General features: G+C 41.6%; 1 protein-coding gene and 1 long non-coding RNA gene across 2 annotated transcripts in view; both read right to left on the reverse strand.

The window, feature by feature from the left end:
* Nucleotides 1-22,015, reverse strand: part of LOC106088058 (GDP-Man:Man(3)GlcNAc(2)-PP-Dol alpha-1,2-mannosyltransferase) — a 99,617-nt gene extending 77,602 nt beyond the window's left edge. The window contains exons 1-2 of the mRNA XM_013253356.2: nt 21,864-22,015; nt 21,598-21,802 (exon numbers count right to left, since the gene is read on the reverse strand). Of these exons, the coding sequence (XP_013108810.1) occupies nt 21,598-21,802; nt 21,864-21,877 (219 nt within the window). The 5' untranslated portion in view covers nt 21,878-22,015. The remainder of the gene's footprint in view (nt 1-21,597; nt 21,803-21,863) is intronic.
* On the reverse strand, nt 1,707-3,003 carry LOC131994097 (uncharacterized). Its single transcript, XR_009396431.1, has 2 exons — nt 2,076-3,003; nt 1,707-2,005 (listed from the first exon to the last, which is right to left on the reverse strand). It is a non-coding gene; the product is annotated as an uncharacterized LOC131994097 (long non-coding RNA).
* Nucleotides 22,016-22,514: the final 499 nt, after the last annotated feature.

Below are 22,514 nucleotides of genomic sequence, written 5' to 3' on the forward strand. Positions count from 1 at the left end.
AGAAACCTTGTTGACCACGTACAAAGCAACTGGCCGTTCTGTGGTAAGTTATGCAGCGCCAGTGTGGTCTCGTCAACTTTGTGACACGCAGTGGAATAATATTCAGATCTGTCAGAATGCCGCCCCCCGAACTGGACGGGCTGTCTCCTCAGTTCTCACGGAGACCACCTCCATCAGGAGACAAAGATCCGACCCGTGCGAATACATAACTACATGCTGTCTAAGCAATACCTTTTGGGCTGTTATCGCAGAAACCATCCAAATCATCATCTTGTGGATAGATACCCACCGCCCAGGAGCCTTAAGGTAGATCTACACGATCTAGAGCGTGAGGTTCAGCGCTACAAGAGAGAACCTCTGGATCAAGCGGCATATCAAGCGGGTCTGAACAACATTCATGCAGACACGGTAGTAGACGCGGTAATTGGCTACCGGGTGAATGTAGTCCTTGGAGAACGACCGAAACCATTGCACCCGAAGAAATCGACCTCCCCCGGCAAACCAGAGTGGTTCTGGCTCAATTACGTTCCCGCAGATTCAGCCGCCTCAATTCCCACAGAGCTAGGATTGATGCCGACGTGCAAGATGTATGTCCCGATTGTAACCAGGGACCGCACGATACACGTCACCTGTTTAACTGCCTGGCCAGACCCACTCGACTCAGACCCAGATCCCTGTGGACGCACCCCATCTTAGTCGCAGAGTTCCTGGGTCTTGACACTCAACAGAATCAAGCAGACGAAAGATAGAACACAATAAACTGCTACAACAACAACAACAGCATTAAGCGCTATGGTGTATCGAAATCTTGAATAGGTATAAACAACTATAAACAACATTCGATTTTGGAACGGACCTGCAAAATCCAAATTAATTCGGTCCCATGGGTGACTTGCTTCCGGCCATGCAATGGCCTGATCAATACCAGGAAACCAAACGTAATGCCTGGCTATCTCTTTCATACGACTTTTTCCCCAGTATCCATTATGTAGCAACTCAACAACCTGTTGTTGTAGTGATAATGAGTATTTTCGATTAAATATATATATTATATATATATATATTTGGAATTTCGGAAAATGTTTTGGCCAGCCGAGTTTTATATATGTATATTCAATTTTTAATATTTCTTCTTCATTGATCGCATTTCGTAGATTTTCGGATGGTTAATTGGTAAACAGAATTTACCTCTTCGATCATGCTCTTTTCAGTTTCGTCGAATTCATCATCTGGGGCCATTAGCAACATGGATAGGGCGTCTGCATTCGCAATTGCAATTGAATATTCGTATCCTGACAACTCGATAGCCCATCGCTACAGACGAAGTAGTGTTACAATAGGCAATTTCTTGGCAGGATGGAAAATTATTTTCAAAGCCTTATGACCGGTAACCAATTCGAAACGCCTTCCATCTTAATGATTATTAATAAATCTTTTTTATACCGAATATGAGGGCCAGCGCTTCCTTTTCTACTTGCAAATATGATTTTCTTTTGGGAAAACTTACATTTTTCTTGCTTACATCTTAAGCCATATAATTCAAGCCGTGAATAAACAGCTCTTACATTTCGAATATGTTCCTTATTGTTCGAACCAGTCAAGATACACGGCACATTGAGGGATACCCATTAATACCTCTTCCGTTAATATCTGAAAGTCTTGTAATTCTTCTAACAATGTGTCATGGCAATTTGAAGGCGTACATATTGTATTACATACCAAATTGTTGTTATTTATTAAAACATTTGATTTCGAAAATTTAATTTCAATTGCCAGCTTTTCCAGCCAGTCACAACCCAACATATTTTGTGAAGTTTTACAATCCACTACCAACGCAGGCAGTTGTTTTACCATAATATTCCACCGTAAACTACTTTTATTCTACCTTTAATATTTACGCGGCCACCACCGTACGCTCTCAATATACTATCAGTCGTTTCACACTTTGACCTAAACTTTTGTAGGTAACAAGCCCAATTAACGTGGATTCCGCGCCTGTATCCAACTGAAATATGCATGATTGATTTATTTCCATGTCAACATAATGGGGTTTGTTGGTATTTCATCGAACTTACCACATATACACCTTTTTTGTACTCACGCTCTTTTTGAATCTCATCACTCTCTCCCTTTGTTTCCACCGCATCCACAGAACCGATAGCCTCAAATTTATTTAAACCTTCATGCTCGCTCACCTCATTAACTCTTTCTTTAACCTCGCCTCCGTTTTTCGTTTCATTCCCATTTTGGCACACTGCAGCTATGTAGCCCGATTTGAAACATATACGGCACTTTGATTTGTTCTTTTAATAGTAACAATTTTTTCGACTATGACCTTTATCTCATCCAGGGCATGTTTTATCAATATATTCCCTTTTCTTTTCAAATTTACCACTAGGTCTCCCTGAACCGACGAAAGTATTTTCTTGATTTCTAAATAGAATTGACTTCCGTGCTCCTTTCCTCCCCTTTCAACTCTTGACATGTTTTTGACGGTGATTCATAAATTGAAGCTATTGGCAAAACTTCCTCCAAAGTAGGGTTAGCTTTCTGCAGCGCAGCGCTTCTCACTTTATCATGTTGTGTCTTATCACCGTCTCTTATGTTTGTGTCCACTTGGGATTCGCCACAACCTTCTTTTGGACATAATGTTCATTTAACATGCTCATCATTTCCTCAAATGAAATCTCATGAACTTTGCCGTTGCAAATTTTTTGGAGAAGCTCAAAAGTTCCTGTGGAAATCTACACAAGAAAACAAGCACGCTTAACGTCATCTTTGGTAACATTATTCGCCACGAAGTGTTTTCTCATTTGCTGGACATATGATGGTAATTTTTCTAAAGCCTTGTCGAACTTCCTGAATACTGCAATCGCACGTCTATGAGAGGTTTAATTTTTTAAAACCTTCTTTAGAGAAGACACATTTTCTTCGAGTGTCTTTTTCATTTGTTGACCAGCCTCTTGAAAAGACTGTAAGATGGTTTTTAGAACCTCTTCGTTCATATCCTCGTCGCCACTTGCTACTTTTCTTATTCAATGGTATTTCTTAAATAAATGTCAGCCATTCTATCAAATTTTTTGACAGTATTAAGAAGGGATGCCAGACTATTTTCTAATAGTATAGACATGAGCTTTAACATAGCCCCGCAAAAAATAGTGTAAAGGCGTTAAATCGCACGACCTAGGCGGTCAATTGACCGGTCCCTGACGTGAAATAAAATGTTCACCGAACTCGCCTCTCAATAAGTCCATTGTTCCGCGTGCTGTATGGCATGTGGCACCGTCTTGTTTAAATCACATGTCATGCAAGTCAAGCTCTTGCATTTTGAGCAAAAAAAGTTGGAGACCATCTCACGGTAGCGCTCACCATTCACAGTTACGCTACGATTCGCATTATCTTTGAGGAAGCACAGTCCAATGACGCCACCAGCCCATAAACCAGACCAAACTGTGACTTTTTAGGATGCATTGGTAGCTCTTGCAATGGTTCTGGCTGACCTTCATTCCAAATTCGACAATTCTGCTTATTTAGGTACTCATTGAGCCAAAAATGAGCTTCGTCGCTGAACACAAAAAGCGCACGATGAACTTGCTTAACAGAGAACGCATTTTTATAATAAAATTTAATAATTTGCAAGCGTTGTTCGTTTGTAAGATGATTCATGGTTAAATTATATACCAAACTGAAGATGTTTGACACGAAACGTGAGTAAGCTGTGTAAACCAGTGTCCCAAAAAAAATAGAATAGCACCCTTTACATAGTGCCAGATAGAAATAAATTTAGTACCATTTTATTCGGTAGAGGAAATAGTAGAATGTCGCATATCAAAATTTTTTGCAATTAGATCCGATTTATACCGAAGAGGATACCGCAGAACCAAACCCTGATAATGGTAGAATGTTTACCTCCTAGTCAGAATGAGGTCCAAGTAGCAGTGACCCGACTAAAGAACAATAAGGCTGCAGGAGCCGACGGGTTACCCGCTGAACTATTTAAGACCGGAGGCGACACCATTATAAGGCATATGCTTATCTGCGCAATCTGGCTAGAAGAACGCATACCCGATGATTGGAAACTCAGCATTCCTGCAAAATTAATAAGACTGTGCAGGATGACACTTGCTGATACGCGTTCCTCAGTAAGAATAGGAAAGCATCTCTCCGAACCATTTAATACCAAACGAGGTTTCAGACAAGGAGACAGTCTATCGTGCGATCTCTTTAATATCCTATTGGAGAAGATTATACGAGATGCAAATGTGAATAGATATGGCACACTAATCACAACAGAACACATGCTACTCGCCTATGCCGACGACATCGATATCATAGGTCGGTCACCGGAAGTAGTAACTGCAGCCTTTGAAAGAATCGAAAGAGTCAGTGAAAATGGGTCTGGCAGTAAATGGAGATAAGACGAAATGGATGGTTTAAACTCGCAAAAACCGCCTTGCACAACCGAGCAGATAAAGAAAATGGAGAAAGTTGGGAACCACAACATTGAAACAGTCAGTAACTGTATATACCTCGGCACCGCCGTAACCAAAACGAATGACATTAGTTTTGAGATTAAGCGAAGAATAATACTGCCAAACAGATTCTACTTTGGACTAAGTAAGCATTTTAGAAACAAGGCCACCTCTCGACAGACGAGGGTTACACTGAAACTACCCGTGCTGTTATATGGTTCTGAAGCATGGGTACTTGTGAAAGCAGATAAGGCAGTGCTTGGAGTATTTGAGAGAAAGATTCTTCGTAAAATATATGGACTAGTTTGCGTTAACGGAGAATATAGGCGACCTATGAACCACGAGCTGTATGACGATGATAGCATAGTTACACGCATCAAAATACAACGGCTGCGTTGGCTAGGTCATGTTGTCAGAATGGATGAAGAAGCTGCAGCAAAGAAGTCTTTTGAAGGCAAACACGGTGGTACACGCAAACTGGGAAGACCAAAAACCCGATGGAAAGATCAAGTTGTGGGAGACACCTCGAAACTTGGTGTCAGAGATTTTAGAATGAGCGCAGAAGATCGAGGCGCTTGGAACGCCATTCTACGTTCGGCTAGTAGAACAAATATTCTGTCATAGCCAATTAAAGTAAAGTAAGATCCAATTTACTTATATAATTAGATATGACCATATCAATTTGTTTACTTGGGTATTGTGAAAAATCTATCTAATCACCCAATATATATATTTTCGGTGCCAAATTTTAGAGCTCTACCTCAAAACATGAAGGTATGAAATGGTACCAATAAACCAATTTAGAATACTATACTTTTCTATCCATCCGCACTGTCTGTACGAAGTAGTATGTAGTAGATATAATTGGATATGTGGCCAGATATAATTAAATCTGCTATAAATTTAATTATATCTGGCCTTGGATATAATTATATCTGGCCTAAGATATAATTATATCTTGGGTTTGTTCTTTCAGTGTTATAAAGTAGAAATGCTTAAATTTTATTTTAAATTATATACCAAATAATATATTTACATTCGTAATCCTAATGTATTAGGCATTTTACTATCAAAGTTTCCAACTCTCAAAACGTAAGATTTTTGTTAATTTGATCAATATGTGATTGTTGGTGTTAACAATTGGTAATATGTTGTTGTTATTGTTGTAACCATATTTTCATGTGGAGGTGGCGATGCTCGTCAACCTCCTGCAGGTGAGCAAGCGCGTTCCCGTCCAAAGGACCGATCGCCGCAGGAACAGAGTGACCATTGGTTATGTGCAAGAGCCGGTGCCACCCGACCTCTCACTGAGACTCTCAACTCGATACTGCTGATTGTCCGCGACTGCCGTTGCAGCTACTCCGTATGAAGCATTCCACTATCCGGAACCTGTGGACGCGCCCGGTAGCTCGCAGCTAAGCTTCTCGGGACAGCAAAGAACACCACAAAAATCGGACCTCAAAGTTCAAGCTTATGTGGTGCACACAGCTTTCCCGTGCCGGGATAATATGTGATATATGGGGAAATATGTGATAATGGGAGATTTATTTTCTAAATGTAATATGGTTGTATTAGAATGTTAAATATAAATATTATTGTTCATTGTTTCTCGCCCAAAGTTTTTTTTTTTTGCTGTTTGCTAAAAATTTATTATGCGATTAAAAATTGAAAGCAGATATTGACCATAAAATACCCCAGTGCCTGACGGTTTACATATACAGTTGTGTTTAATCAATTTTCGAATTTTTATAACACTAAATTATTTATTTAAAGCTACAATATTTTGAAATATTTCGATAAATCTTATATATAAAAATCAATGTTTGTGTGTTCCTTATAGACTCAGAAACGGCTGAACCGATTTTCTTGAAATATTCACAGATGGTGCATAATGATCCCGTGGTGATGAAGGGTACTACATTTTTTGATATCTGAAGGGGGGCGGACCCTCCTCCTTACCCTAATTTTCAGAAACGCCAGATCTCGGAGATGGGTGGTGCGATTTAAGCGAAAATTTGTATGCTCCCATATAGTACTCTAAAAATAAAAATTTGGTATCCAAATTTCGGATGGGGTACCTAGGGGGGCTGCCCCACCCTAAAACCTACCAAACATATATTTAGACCAATCACGATATGGGACTCAAATGAAAGGTATTTAGGATAAGAAAACGTATCTGATATCCAATTGTCGGACCAAGTACTAGGGAGACCACCCCAAGCCCCAAAACACCCCTAAATCGGACATATTTACCGATCATGGCAATATGGGACTCAAATGAAAGGTAATTACGAGTAGAATACGAATCTGATATCCAAATGTGGGACCACGTTTCTGGGGGTCCACCCCTTCCCCAAAACACCCCCCAAACTGGACTTATTTACTGACCATGGGAATATGGGGCTTAAATAAAAGGTATTTGAAGGTAGAATGCGAATCTGATATCCAAATATGGGATTAAGTGTTTGGGGGGCCGCCTCTCACCAAAAACATCCCCTAAAGGGACAAATTTACGACCGTAGCAATATGGGGCTCAAATGAAAGGTCTTTAGGAGTAAAGCACGACTTTGATATCAATATTTAGGAAAAGTGTCTATGGGGCCACCCCACCCCCACAACACCACCCAAATAGTAAGTATTTTCTGACTATTGCAATATGAGGCTCAAATAAGAGGGCTTTTAAAGGGGAACACGAATCCGATATATATTTTCAAGGCCAACTCACTGAGTGGCCGCCCATCCCCCAAAACACCCCCCAAGCGGGTCATGTTTGCCGAATATGGAAATATGGGGCTCAAATTAAAGGCATGTCGGAGCAGACCACGTATCTGATATCAACATTAGGGACCAACTAGGGCGAACGTCCTACCACTATAACAACCCCAAATAGGACGTATTTGCTCACCAAGACAATTTGTCTCTTAAAGAGAGTGGAACTAAATATTCGCAGTTTTTAGGGCCAATACCCTAAACCGGACATATTTGCTGACTTTTGCAATAAGGAGTTTAAATGAGATTAGAAAACGAATTTGATATCCAATTTTGAGGGCAATGGGGTTCAAATAAATGATATATAGATATATGAGAATAGAGCACGTTGCTGATATATTTTCCGGGCTTAATGTTTGGGGGACCACCCCGATCCCCAAAACACACCTTAATCGGGCATATTTACCGACCATGTCAATGTGGAGCTTAAATGAACCAACTATCTGGGGGTCTACCCCTTTCCCAAAATACCCCACAAACAGCAGTTTTTACTGACCATCGCAATATGGGGCTCAAATAAAGGTAAATGGGAGTAGAATACGAATTTGATATCCAAATCTAGGACCATGTATTTAGGGCATCACCATTTTCCCCAAAACACCCCCAAAGGGAAAAAATTTTTCGACCATGCCAATATGTGGCTCAAATGAAAGGTATTTGAGATTAGAAAACGTATTTAATAACCAATTTTGGGGCCATGTGTTTGGGGACGCCTCATCCTGTAAACTCCTCTTAAGCCAATGGCATTATGGGGTTTAAATAAATTGTATTTGAGAGGAGAGCACGTTGCTGATCTTTTTTTTAGGGCCAAGTATCTGGGGGACCACCTCTCCCCCGAAAACACCACTAAATCAGACATCATGCTCCTTTTATGGGCTCAATACTCTACATATGAACGATACGTTGGGTGTGAGTGCAACCCACACACAAAGGGTAAGAGTAAACTCAAATTCATAACTACTTTCCAAGAGTATGCAAAAATAAGGAGCAAAAGACGATGCTGTTTGTTTTAAAAATATACCAATTGTATATGTTTACCTTAGCCGCGAACATTATAAGCAAGTGATTGGCTGAGTTGGTAGCGCACCTGACTAACAAACGAGAGGACCCATGTTCAAAAAGTGTCTATGCGGCATAGAGAAAAGTTAGCACTAATATTGATAAAACGATAAAAAAAAATAAGAGGTTCATGAACAATAACCACATTTAAATGTAAAAAAAAACAACGGAATTTTTTTTAATTTAAGATCCAATTATATATTATTATACATAATTCGATCTGTTTATATCTGGGACAAATTCGAGAACTCAAATTGTATCAGACTGTATCCATTTAGATCCAATTATAGATAACCATTTGTCGGATCCAATTATATCTGATGGCAGATATAATTGGATCTGACCATATCAAATTTTTAACTCGGGTACCCGTGTAAAAAAAATAAAAATATCTGATGGCAGATATAATTGGATCAATTATTTTTAAAATAGAACCAACACCGAAAAATGTTTTATTCCTTTTGTTACCAGAATAACTAACACAGACGCTCTCGATAATGTTGGAAAAAAGCCAACGAAACGTCGAGCAAAACTGAAAAAAACGTTTTATTTTAATTAAATAAATAATGACCAAAGTTGTCAAAAAAATATCAAATTATATCTTATTAGATAAAATTTTATCTCAAATCTGTACCGAATTTTCAGCTTTGTAACACTATGAGAAGGTTGGGCGACATTTGTAAAATGTTGTCCCGTATCAGTGCAACATTTTTTTTTGGATCCGAAATCACCAATAATTTGTAATGTCTATTTGCGCTTTCTTTTTGGTCTTAAAGTCTTATTGAGATTCCATTGTAGGATATTGTCCGGCTTTGGATTATTGTTTAATGCTTTCTATTCAAAGAATAGTAAAGCAAAAAACATTTAAAAGTCGGCAAAAAATGTGTTGGTGCTAGAAGCATTTGACTGGTTATCCGTATCGTGATTTAATTTTCGACTAAGAAAAATCATCAGCAGGAGATGTCAAATGGATCAGGTGCTTTACAACCATGCCAACTAGAGTAAGTTGTAAAGCACACATCTGAATTTGAACAGGGCTCTTGACGACTTGAAACGTAAGCGCAATAGAAAACAAATCAAATCGTACTTCCCTTATTCAAATCCAACTTATCCAACGATGCTGTTTTAATATCTAAATGTACGAATTTTGTAAAATCATTTTTATTTCGCGTTTAAAACCCCAATTTCATGATTCTAGCCATTAAGGCTGGGCGCTGATCGGTCAGTCAATCACGCGTCTCCTTTATATATAGAATAGCTTATCACAGGGTCAGCTTCGATCCCCCGTTTCAGTACTACTATCGTTTTGGTAGTACTGAAACGGGGTAGCTTTAGCCGTTTCGGCTAGGCATTGATCAGTCAGTCAGTCACGCAACTCTTTTATATATATAAACTAACATACGCCCGGTCGCCTCGCACCCTCCGATTGTACACCAAAGTCCTGCGCAAGACCATTCATTTCTGCTTCCAAAGCATACTAACAATCAAAGAGTACTTCAGGAACTGAACTCTTCGTTTAAAAATACAACATTGTATGAGACAATGAGAGACAATGTACGGACCGACACCCTGATCCAATTCTTAGACCAGTACCGGGTGGACCCGTTCTGGATAAACCATATGCTAAGGATCAGGTGGACAAATTGTGTGTCCCCTGACTTAAATATTAGGGAGAAAGTGGCATAAGGCCACTCCTATAGGTGACCACGACTTCTATCCCGGCAAGGGATAGGTGTGAGCACAACAAAGGCTGGAACATTGAGATCTGATCTGTGTGATGTTCAATGTTGTCACAAGAAGCTTAGCCGCGAGCTACCTGGCGCTTTCACAGGTTGCGAATAGTGGAATGCTCCATACGGAGTAGCTGCAACGGCAGTCGCGGACAATCAGTGGTATCGAGCGGAGAGTCTCAGTGAGAGGCCGAGCGGCACCGCCTCTTGCACAAATACCGAGTGCTTATGATGCGCGAGCTTGCTCTCCTACAAGAATTTGACGAGGATCGCCACCTCCACAAAAAAATTTGGCTACAACAACCACCACTCCTATGGGTGACCACCATAATCAATCCCATGGCAGCCGGTTGTACGTACCGGATTGACCCGATGGACTTCTTCATCGGCAAGGGCTGCCGCCTCAGTGTATAATTCACTGCTACAACAACAACAACAACCACCACCATAAATAACCAATTACGGATGCTGACTGAGGAGGGATTGGAACCCGTCTGCTACGATGTTATAACACTTCTAAGGGCTAAGAATACGAACCAGCTTTGCAGATGGGCCGAAAGGGTCTTGTAAATGACATATGACTGGGCAGGGCCCAGAGGTCTCAATGTTAACCCAGAGAAGACTGAAATATGCCTGTTCACAAGGAAGACGAGGGTGGGCCAATTTAGCGCACCACGTTTCCTCGATATCTCGATATCTGACAAGGTCAAATACTTAGGTGTGATTTTGGAAGGGAAACTGAATTGGAAGTGTCACATTCAGGAGCAGGCTCACAGATGTTGGGCATATGTAGACCCCAATCCCAGGGCAGGCGGTTGTACGTGCCGAATTGACCCGATGGATTCCTTCATCGGCTGTCGCCTCATTGTACAACACACTGCTACAACAATAACAACTATGTAGACCCCGCACGAGATTACTATGAGGATTACACAGACTGGAACTTTGAACTTCAATCTGTGTGGTGTTTTTCCTTATTACGAGAAGCTTAGCTGGAAGCTACCGGTTCACAGGTTGAGGATAGTGGAATGCTTCATACGGATGGCTGCAACTGCAGTCGCGGACAATCAGCGGAAAGTCTCAGTGAGAGAACGGGTGGCCCGGTTCTTGCTTAAATATTAAGTGCCTATGATGCTCGATACGACAAGGCGAGTTATTGGCGCCTTTAAATAACCAATTGCCGTCTTATTCCCGCCGCGATCGGTCGTATAGGCCGGACTTAGCTTGCTCGCCTATAAGAGCTTGACGAAGATCGCCAACTCCACATTTCAATGTGGCTACGACAACAATAACTATGTATACTGGCCGTAGGCTTGAAATGGGGCCTGAATCCGAGGATAGTTCACTGGCTTTATAGGAGCGAGATTAGACCAATACTTACTAACGCCTCAGTAGTTTTATGGACTGCGATGGAAAAAAAGTGCAACGTTAGGATTATACAACAGGTTCAGAGAACATTTTGTCTTGGCATAGACGGAGCGATGAGGACCACTCCTACCACGGCAATGGAGACCACTCTAGATATCCGACCCATAGACATATATATTAGGTGTGAGGCAGCCATTTCGGCTATGAGACTTGGATTGGAGCGATTGGAGAATGGAGGATAGGAGCAGGTCATACCATCGCGGTATAATCGAGGCGACGATAGGAAACCAGGAAGGAATGGAAGAGATTTCCGATCGGATACCTGAGACGACACTTGAGGTCGAGTGTGAGGCACTGCTGCCAGCGAGTGCGAGGCAGACTGCCTGACCATAATACGTTCGGCTAGTGGAACAAACGTTCTGTCATAGCCAATTAATGTAACTAAGACCATAATACGGTCCTGCAGGCGGAGATATGGGCGATCACGGAATACATCTTTACGAACAGTAAACAAGCCGTAAAGGTACCAGGACGGTAAGATCGCGAACTGTGTTGGAATGTAAGAAGGAGAATAACGCATTCTCTGAGGATGGCACGTGCCGGGCCATAGTGGAGTACCTGGGAATGAGAAAGCAGACGATTTGGCAGTGAAGGCCAGAGAATTGCCTTCAATAAACTTGCTTAACCCGATGCCTTTCGGGTCGACGCAGTCCATGTTAAGGGTGTGGGCGGAACACTGTGGAACAGCGAAACGGGCGGTAGGATGGCGAAAATCCTATGGGGAGATTCAGATCCTGAAAAGACGAGGCTGTTACTGAAAGGATGTAAGAAGGAGGTCAGTATAGCTCTCAGTATCATAACGGGAAAATGGGACTACCAGCTTGCTTATGTAAAATCGATGCGGCAAGTGATAGCATGTGTAGGACACGTGGGGGGAAGATGATGAGACGTTGGAGCATTTCCTGTCATTGCCTAGCTTTCGCGTCTGACAGATAACGGCACTTAGGTGGGGACACAATACCAGACATGAACCAACTTAACGGCGTGGCATGGAAAACAATTAAGGATTTTGTAAGTACCACGGACTTTACTTTTTTAGAGCGCACAACAAGTCGATCACTGGCTTAGGTGCATGTCCATTGTGGCATGGGGCGGATTAATATTTGCACCCTTCAAGATAATGAGATGAGTAATGCATAAAATGAGCTCTTCAGCAAAAAGAAAGATTGATTCGATGAATTCGAGACAAAATACTCCCATGCACTGAATGGTGTTTGTTTTTCAAAATTATCTACGCAACGGCAGCATACAACATCATGTGGGTTCACCGTTCACGAGTTCAGCAAAAACTGTCACCAATGAATGGTTTTATGCAGGCCTTTGTTGTACACCCAATGTCAAGGTGTAACTGTATCACAATTTTAAGAGCTTCAGCCTCCGTTAAGAAAGAAGGTTTGATTTTGTAATTTTTAGTTTTAGCCCATGCCCAAATGTACGAATTTCGAAAAAAATCTCTAGTCGCCGGATATATACTGTCAAGGTGTAACTGTATCCCAATTTTGTGAGCTCTAATTCAATCCGAAAAGAAAGTACCATTTTGTACGTTTTAATACTTGAATGTACGAAAACCCTTTCTATTCGCCCATTCTATATCCCAAATTTTCAAGGCCTAAACACGTTGATGAGCTTTGTATGGAAAAATGCAACTCTGCAAGCAAACGTTAAAAAAGTAACTCGCAACAGTTAAACAGTTTTTAACTTTGTCAACTTAAAACAATACTTGACGTGGGGCGGTGTGTTTTACACTAAGGCGGCAATTTTTTACCCTATTGTTTAAGATGCCATTTGTGTCATTGTGAACTAAGAAAATCAAAATGTTTTATTTGGCAACTATTTTCACAGCGTGCCTAGGACTTGCATATACTCTGAAAGGCTGGCAGAAGGTAAGGGTGGTGTTTACACCCAAGCCCGGCAAGGCAAGTTATGCGATACCGAAGGCCTGCAGGCCTATGAGCCTTACGTCCTTTCTACTCAAAACCATGGAACGCATTATGGATACCATGATAAAGAGTAGGACATCCAGCGAACTGCTTAAATACAAACAGCATGCCTGTGTCAAGGGAAGATCGGTGGAGACTGTCCTGCACAAGGTTGTGCATAAAATAGAAGAATCCTTCGATGTCGTACACGTAGGCGGTTTGCATTTACATCGAGGGGGCGTTTAATAATGTGCGGACCGACAAATTGATCCAATCCTTAGACCAGTACCGGGTGGAGAGGGTCCTAAGAGACTGGATAAATCATAGGGAATAGGTGGATAAATTTCGGGTCCCATGACATAAATATAAGGGAGAAAGTGACACAGAGCACGTCACAGGAACTATTTTATCGACACTCCTTTTGGTGAACACCATAAATAAACTATTATGCTGACTGAGGAGGCATTTGAACCCGTCTGCTATGCAAACGGTGTTATAATACTTCTTAGGGGTAAGGATCCGAACCGGCTATGCAGAAATGCCGAAAGGGTCTTGCATATGGCATATGACTGGGCTAGACCCAGTGTTCTCAATGTTAACCCAGAGAAGACACCTAAGAAGGTCAAATACTTTGGTGTGATCTTGGATAGGAAACCTCATTGGAGGTGTCACATTCAGTAGCGTACTGAGAAGGCTCACAGATGTTTGGCACTATGTAGACGGGCCGTAGGCTCGAAATGGGGCCTGAACCCGAGGATAGTCCACTGGCCCTACAAAAGCGTTATTAGACCAATACTTACTTACACCTCAGTAGTTTGGTGGACTGCTATAGAGAAATAGTGCAACATAAGGACCATACAACAAGTTCAGAGAACATGTTGTCCTGGCATAGGCGGAGCGACGAGGATCACGCCCACTAGGTCAATGGAGAGTATTCTAGATATCCCGCTATTGAAGCCTGGAAAGAACCCAAGTTTGGGGGAGTCGTACAGACCGACCTTTTCTCTCACCAGCGGCAAGGACATTTGAGGACATAGCCAACACGTCCCTCCAGCCAGGCTTGAAACGCTGGGTCGTGAATTATCTGTGTGGTCGCCAGTCATTTGTAGAATTTAGGGATAAGAAGTCGAAACACCGTAGAGTGAAACAGGGAGTTCCCCAAGGCGGGGTGATATCTCCGGCACTTTTTAACCTCCACCTATCCCCCATTCCAACCCCTCCAGTCGGCTTAGAGATCGCATCATATGCGGACGATTTTACGATCATGGCATCCCCCACCCATTGTTGACATCTGCGATAGGTCGAACGTCTATCTCAACAAACTTGCCGTATACTTCGCTGCAAGAAATCTGCCACCAAATCTTCAGCCACATTGTTCACTACAAATACGAGTGAGGTGAATACTGAACTGACTGTGATGGTCGATGGAGAAATGATTCCGACCATCAAGTGTCCCAAAATACTTGGCGTCACATTTGGCAGCTCTTACACATTCTCTCCACATGCCACCGCAATCTGCTATAAAGTCGAAAGTAGAAACAAGGTCCTCAAGTCACTTGCCGGGAGCACCTGGGGTGAAGACACAGAAACCTTGTTCAGCAATTGACCGGTCTGTGGTAAGTTATGCAGCGCCAGTGTGAGCTCGTCAGCTTTGCGACACGAATAATATTCAGATCTGTTAGAATGCCTCCGAACTGCGACGGACTGTCTCTTCAGTTCTCATGTGGACCACCTCCATCAGCAGACAAACACTGCGAAAACATAACTTCTTGCTGTCTAAACAATACCTTTTGGGCTGTTATCGCATCCAAATCATAATCTTGTGGATAGATATCCACCGCTCAGAAGCCTTAGCGCTACAAGAGAGAACCTCTAGATCAAGCAGAGATCCGGTCGATCACGGAATAGGTGAGGTTGTGTGGTACTAACACAAGAATGTCGAGTGTGAATATCTTTACAGACAGTTAAATGGCCAGAAACGCTATAACAACCAGGACGGTAAAGTCACGAACAGTCTTGGAGTGTAAGGAGATTAACGCCTTCTCTGAGGATGGCACAATCCGCTTCGTTTGGGTCTGGGCCATAACTAAGGGGGAATGAAAGGGCAGACGATTTGGCAGTGAAGGCCAGAGAACTGCCGTCGATAAATTTGGTTAACCCGAAGCCTTTCGGGTCGGCGCAGTCCTATTTAAGGACATGGGCGACGAACACGCATGTAACACTGTGAAACAGTGAAATAGTCGGTAGGACGCGAAAATCCTATGAGTTATTACTGAAAGGAAGTAAAAAGGAGGTCAGTATAGCCTTTGGTGTCATAACGGGATACATAGCACTACGAGTTCACTTATGAAAAATCGATGCGGCAAGTGATAGCATGTGTAGGGCATGTGGAGAAGACGATGAGACGTTGAAGCATTTCCTATGTCACTGCCTGGCTTTCGCAGCTAACAAACACCGGTACTTAGGGGAGTGCAATGGAAAACAATTAAGGATTTTGTAAGTAGCACGGAATTCCTAACTTAAAATTTTCTGTTTATTTCTCTTTTGAAACGAGCTCAATGATCGGAGATTTTCTTTGCAAATGGAAAAGGAAAGCCAGAGATAGTAACTCACACCAACCACTATGGGACGAATTTCGTCTTTGGTTAGAAGGCTTTTCAATCATATTAGGTGTGATGGCTTCAAGAGCGGTGCGTTGGTATGTTGTATTTGAATCGTATTAATCGTATCGACAACCCTGTCTATAAGTCGTGCTTTTTCCCAATACATGTTTTTGAAAATTACAATTTCCTTTTTCCAGGGTACTTTTTAGTTTTTAGAGTGCACAACAAGCCGATTACTAGCTTAGGTATATGTCTACAGTGGCATGGGGCAGATTAATATCTGCACCCTCTTTTCAACCTAACCAAAGTACGAATTTCAATAAATTCTTCTTGTTGCCCGTTCAATTCTGTTAAGGAGTAACTGCATACAAATTTTGAAAGTTAGGTGTCTTGTATCCCAATTTTAAGAGCTTTAGCTCAATCCGTAAAGAAGGTACAATTTTGTACATTTTGAATTTTAATGTACGAATTCCGAAAAATCACCTTGTCCCCTGATATATACTGTCAAAGAGTTACTGCATCCAGATTTTGAGAGCTATAGGTCAATTTGTTAAGAATGTGCCGCTTTGTAACTTTTAGTATCTTGATGTACGAATTTCAAGAAATTATTCTACTTCTAGTATACTCCGGTATATACTCTCAAGGTGTGTCTGTATTCCAAATTTCAGAGCTCTAGCTCAGTTCGTACAGAAAGTACCATTTTACACGTTTTACAGGTATTTTTTCAGGGAAGCTACAAAAGTAGACCGATATGGACAGCAAACGATGTCATAACTTTTGCCGCTTTTTTGACATTTCTCTTCAATAAGGTTTGCCATATCATGATGGAAAGATATGAGCCAACAATGAGTCGAAATTATTAAAATTTTCTACCGAAATTCAGAGTAAGTGGCCTCATCGTTTTCATCGAAAAATCATCTTTAACGATGAGGCTAATTTCTGGCTAAATGGCTTCGTCAATAAGCAAAATATGCGTTATTGGTCAGACAGCGATCCACATGTACTTCATGAGTCATCATTGCATCACGAAAAAATACGGACGGAGCTACATGCCCCACAGCGAATGTCATAATCAATTAATCGAAACCAAGTTTGGAGAACGTTTTATCTCACGAAATGGTCCAAACAATCGCCGCCCCGGTTGTGCGATTTGACGCCGATAGACTATTTCCTTCCTACGTCAAGTCTATGCCAACAAGCAACCGACGATTGATGAACTCCGTACGAATATCGAACCCGAAATTGCATCAGTATCGGCCGATTTATGCTTGAAAATCGTAAAAATTTAAAATTGGGTTCAGCGTCTGGATTTCTGCAAGCGCGGCCGTGCTGGCCATGCAAAAGATATCGAGTTCCAAACAAAATGGCATCGAACGTACTTTCCCAGAAAAAAAGAATATCATTGATATCCTCAACCGCTTTTGTTTTATTTAAAAAAAAAAAACTTTGTAGCGCTCTTATCTTAACCCGATAGTAGCTTAATGTACAAATTTCAAACAAATCAGAAGATTTTCCGTCCATTATATACTGTCAAGTGTAATTGTATCCCAATTTTGATGGTCTTAGCTTTTGATGACCATTTTGTACGTTTAAATACCTAAATGTACTAATATCAAAAAAAAACTTCCCAGTTTTCCAATATATACTGCCAAGGTGTGCCTGCATCCCAAATTTTAGAGCTCCCGTTCAATCCGTAAAGAAAGTACCATTTCATACGTTTTAGTACCTATATATTCGAATTTCAAAAAAAATGTCTTGCTCATCGATATATACTGTCAAGGAGTAACTGAATCCCGATTTTGAGAACTGTAGCTCAATCGTTTAAGAAAGTACAATTTCGTACCTTAATGTACGAATTACAAAAAATTGTTCTAGTCGGCCGAATATACTGTCAAGGCGATGTGTATCTCAAATTTCGGAGCTCTAGCTCAGTTCGTATAGAAAGTACAATTTTGTACGTTTTAGGTTAGGTTGAAAAGGGGCTGCGGATATTAATCCGCCTATTCCACTATGGACATACACCTAAAATAGTAATCAGTTTTTTGTGCGCTCTAATTTAGTTAGGAATTCCGTGTGACTTACAAAATCCTCAATTGTTCCACACCACGCCATTAAGTTGGTTCATGTTAGTCACGAACGCCGGGCAATGACATAGGAAATGCTCCAACGTCTCATCATCTTCCCCACATCCCCTACACATGTTATTACTTGCCACACCGGTTTTGCATAATTGCGCTCCCTCATTCCCAGTTACTCCGCTATGGTCCGGCACCCAAACAATGCGGATCGTACCATTCTCAGGGAAGGCATTAATCTCCTTCTTACACTCCAAGACTGTTCGTGACCTTACCGTCCTGGTTGTTATTGCCCTGATGGCTAATTTACTGTCTGTAAAGTAAATTAGCCATCAGGGCTAAAAACCGCACCACCTCAACCATTCCGTGATCGCCCAGGTCTCTGCCTGCAGGATCGCATTATGGTCAGGCAGTCTAAAACAGATATCTGCCCCTGGGTTCTCAATGTAGACCCCAGGCCCACTCTTTCCTTTAGCTTTGATCCATCCGTGTAACATGAACTTTCAAATGGCAGTACTAGGGTTACGTCAATCCAAGACTGTGGCGCTGACATCAGTGCCTCGGAAACCTCTTACATTCCTTTCTGGTTTCCTATTGTCGCCTCAATTATACCGCGATTGTATGAGCTGCTCCTATCCTCTGTCCAAACTCCCATCGCCTTAAGTTTAATAGCCGCAATGGCTGCCTCACACTTAATCTTAATGTCTAGAATAGTCTCCAGTACTCTAGTGGGCGTGGTTCTCATCGCTCCGCCTATGTCAAAACAAAATCTTCTCTGAAAGTGTTGATGTAGTTGCAGCAGTGTGTTGTACACTGACGCGGTAGCCCTTGCAGATGAAAGACTCCATCGGGCCAATCTGGTACGTACAACCGGCTGTCATGGGATTGCTGAAACTGTTGTATTATTCTAAACTACTGAGGCATAAGTATTGGTCTAATCACGCTCCTGTAGAGCCAGTGCCTCGGATTCGGGCCCCATTTTGAGCCTACGGCCCTCCTACATAGTGTCCAACATCTGTGAGACTGCTCGGTACGCTCCTAAATGTGACGCTTCCAATTCGGTTTCCTGTCCAAGATCACACTTAAATATTTGACCTTCTCAGATATCGAAATCGTTCTATTTAGGAAATGGGGTGCATTACATTGACCCACCTTTGTCTTCCTCATGAACATGCAGAAGGTCTTTTCTGGGTTAACATAGACCCTTAGGTCTAGCCCAGTCGTTTCCCATCTGCAAGACCCTTTCGGCTCTTCTGCATAGCTAGTTCGGATCCTTATCCGTTAGATGTATTATAACATCGTCTGTGTAGCCTGGCACGGGATAGCTGTGAGCACCACACAGGCTGGTTTGTGTTCTATCGTTCATCTGCTTGATTCTGTTAAGTGTCCAGATCCAGGAACTCTCCGACTAAGATGGGGTGCGTCCAGAGGGATCTGGGACAGAGACGAGTGGTCTGGCTGGGACGAGGTCTGGCTGGCCAGTTAAACAGGTGACGTGTGTCGTGTGGTCCCTGGTCACAATCGGGACATATATTCTACAAGTTGTCATCAATCTTTGCTCTGTAGGAACTGAGGCGGCTGCATCTGCCGGATAGTGATTGAGCCAGAACTACTCTGTTTAGCCGGGAGAGATTAATTTCTTCAGGTGCAATGGGAGGCGTCTGCATGAATGTTGTCTAGGTCCGCTTGATACGCCGCTTGATCTAGAGGTTCTCTCTTGTAGCGCTGGACCTCACTCGCTAGATCATGTACATCTACCTTAAGACTTCTGGGCGGTAAATACCTATCCACAAAATTATGAATTGGATGGTCTCTGCGATAACAGCCCAGAAGGCATTGCTTATACAGCATGTAGTTATGTCGGGAAGCATCTTTGTCTCCTGATAGAGGTGGTCCTCGTGAGAACTGATGAGACAGCCCGTCGCAGTTCGAAGGGCGGCATTCTGACAGATCTGTATATTATTCCACTGCTTGTCACAACGCTGACAGGACCACACTGGCGCTGCTTAACTTACCACAGATCAGCCAACTGCTGTGTACCTTATCAACAAGGTTTCTTTGTCAGCACCCCAAGTGCTGCCGGCGAGTGACTTGAACACCAATATGTGTGGTGTTTATTGCTGGATGTGTGGATGTGTGGTGTTGTGGACAGTGGAATGCTCCATACGGAGTAGCTGCAACGGCAGTCGCGGACAATTAGCAGTATCAGGCGGAGAGTCTCAGTGAGAGGTCGGGCGGCACCGACTCTTGCACAAATACCGAGTGCCTATGATGCTCGAAATGACAAGGCGAGTTATTGGCGCCTTTTAATAACCAATGGCCACTCTGTTCCAGCGGCGATTGGTCCTTTGGACCGGAACGAGCTTGCTCACCTATAGGAGCTTGATGAGGATCGCCACCTTTACATAAAAAATGTGGCTACTGCAACAAATGGGTTCAAATACCTCCCCAGGCGGCATCCGTAATGTTGTTTATGGTGGTCACCCATAGGAGTGGTGATAAAATGCCCTCTGTGGGATGACCTGTGCCACTTTTTCTCTTATATTTATGTCATGGAACCACAAATTATTCACCTGTTCCTTAGCATATTGTTTAACCCGGCTTCAAGGCTTATAGGCCTTTCGTGTCGCACAACGTGCCTTGCCGAGCTTGGGTATATATACCACCCTCGTCTCCTGCCAGACTTTCAGAGTATATGTAAGTTTAAGACACGCTGTGAAAATACAGGTGACTTAAATGGTTTGAAGCTCCTCAAGGATTCTTTTATCATAAAATCTGTTGATCATAAAATCCGTGAGTCCCATTCTATCATGTGGAAAATACGTTTTTATCACACGTCGTCGACTAACGTTTCAGTTTGGACATGGGGTTTGAGAGAAACTTTTTCATCTTGGCGGCGTCATTAACGCTATCGACCTGTTAGAAAAGCTTCCAGGAGGGATATTTTGCCGCTCTGATATTCTATTGTATTGCTTGAGCCGTGTGTAATACGCATCCCAATAAACGTCCACTTTTTTACAACGATGTCTGTTAAAGTCTGCCCGGTCATCCAGGGGTTTCCTTGGGCTGATGTCCTTTCTCGAAGAGGACAATTATCTTCAATGACCCCGCTAGTGCAATCCTGTTGACATTTTCGTCAATGTCTTGTATGTAGGTCAAGTAGAATTTACAAAATTTTGTCTCATCAGATATCTGCAAGTGTTGTTGTAGTTGGGGAATACATAGCCATATGCTTTAAAACAAGCTTTCTGAACATATATCGGAGATAAGCCATTGATAATTTTACACTTGCTTTTATAAACATTTTTTTGCAATACATTTACTAAATATTACATGCTGGCAAGGATTTCCTACCCTATTACTATTACTGAGTAAACTGGTTGAGGAACCTTTTTGTATACAATTGTCATAATTCTATAGCTGTTGAGTGGTTTATAAATAAAAATTTAGAACTAATAGTAATCGGCATTCTTATATTAATAGAAATAAAAGAATGGTTTGCCTTTTAAATTATTGGCAAGGATAGCGTATTTTATTATTACCTGTAATGCCCTTACAGCGCACCATAATACTCTTTCCCCTCCACCACCAGCATTGCAATATGGATGGAATATGCCAACGTTCACAACATTTATATTTCTGGCTCCAAGTTTGGACTTTCTGGACCTTAAAAACTGTCGTAGGCAATACAAGGACAGACCCAAACATATTACAAATAACACCAAAATGCCGTTTGCTACATAAAAACTATTAAAAAGTTCAACATTAAAACATGGTAATTAATTACTGGTTCTATCATCAAGCTTACATAGTAAAAAACATCCTATTCTAATTAATAGCAAACAATCCTGGCCTGTTTTTTATATAAAATCGTATAACTCATGTTTTTCTTGAAACTGTTCTAAAAACTGTAACTTTACTAATGTTTAGATCGCTCCCTAAATAACGGCGTAATGGCTGGTACTCTGTTTTTCACAGTTAAAAATACGTGTTTTTCGCGATTACTTTTTTGAAACAGTACAAAAAATTCAATGATATCATTTAACTTTTTGGTTGGTACCATGCCGTAATTACCAGGTAGTGTACCATAAACAGCTGAGTATTTTTTTTTTTTTTTGTATTATAATTAAGGGCCATAACACACAAAAAACGAAAAATGGCGCGATCTAGTAACATACACAAAATCAGAGTTGCACTAATCACTGATTTTGACAGATAGTGCCCTCAATATTTTGTTGTTGGGCAACTGCCAACTGTATTTCAACTTATACAGAAAAGGCCGGTACTATTGTATATCAGTTGAAAATACATGACTTTTGCGATTACTTTTTTGTAACAGTACAAAAATTTCAATGATATCATTTAGCTTTTTGGTTGGTACCATTGCATAATTACCAGATAGTGTACCGTAAACAGCTGAGTAAAATTTTTTCTCGCGATGTACACTATCTGTCAACGA

This window comes from Stomoxys calcitrans, chromosome 1 (genome assembly GCF_963082655.1).
Source record: "Stomoxys calcitrans chromosome 1, idStoCalc2.1, whole genome shotgun sequence".
NCBI lineage: Eukaryota > Metazoa > Arthropoda > Insecta > Diptera > Muscidae > Stomoxys > Stomoxys calcitrans.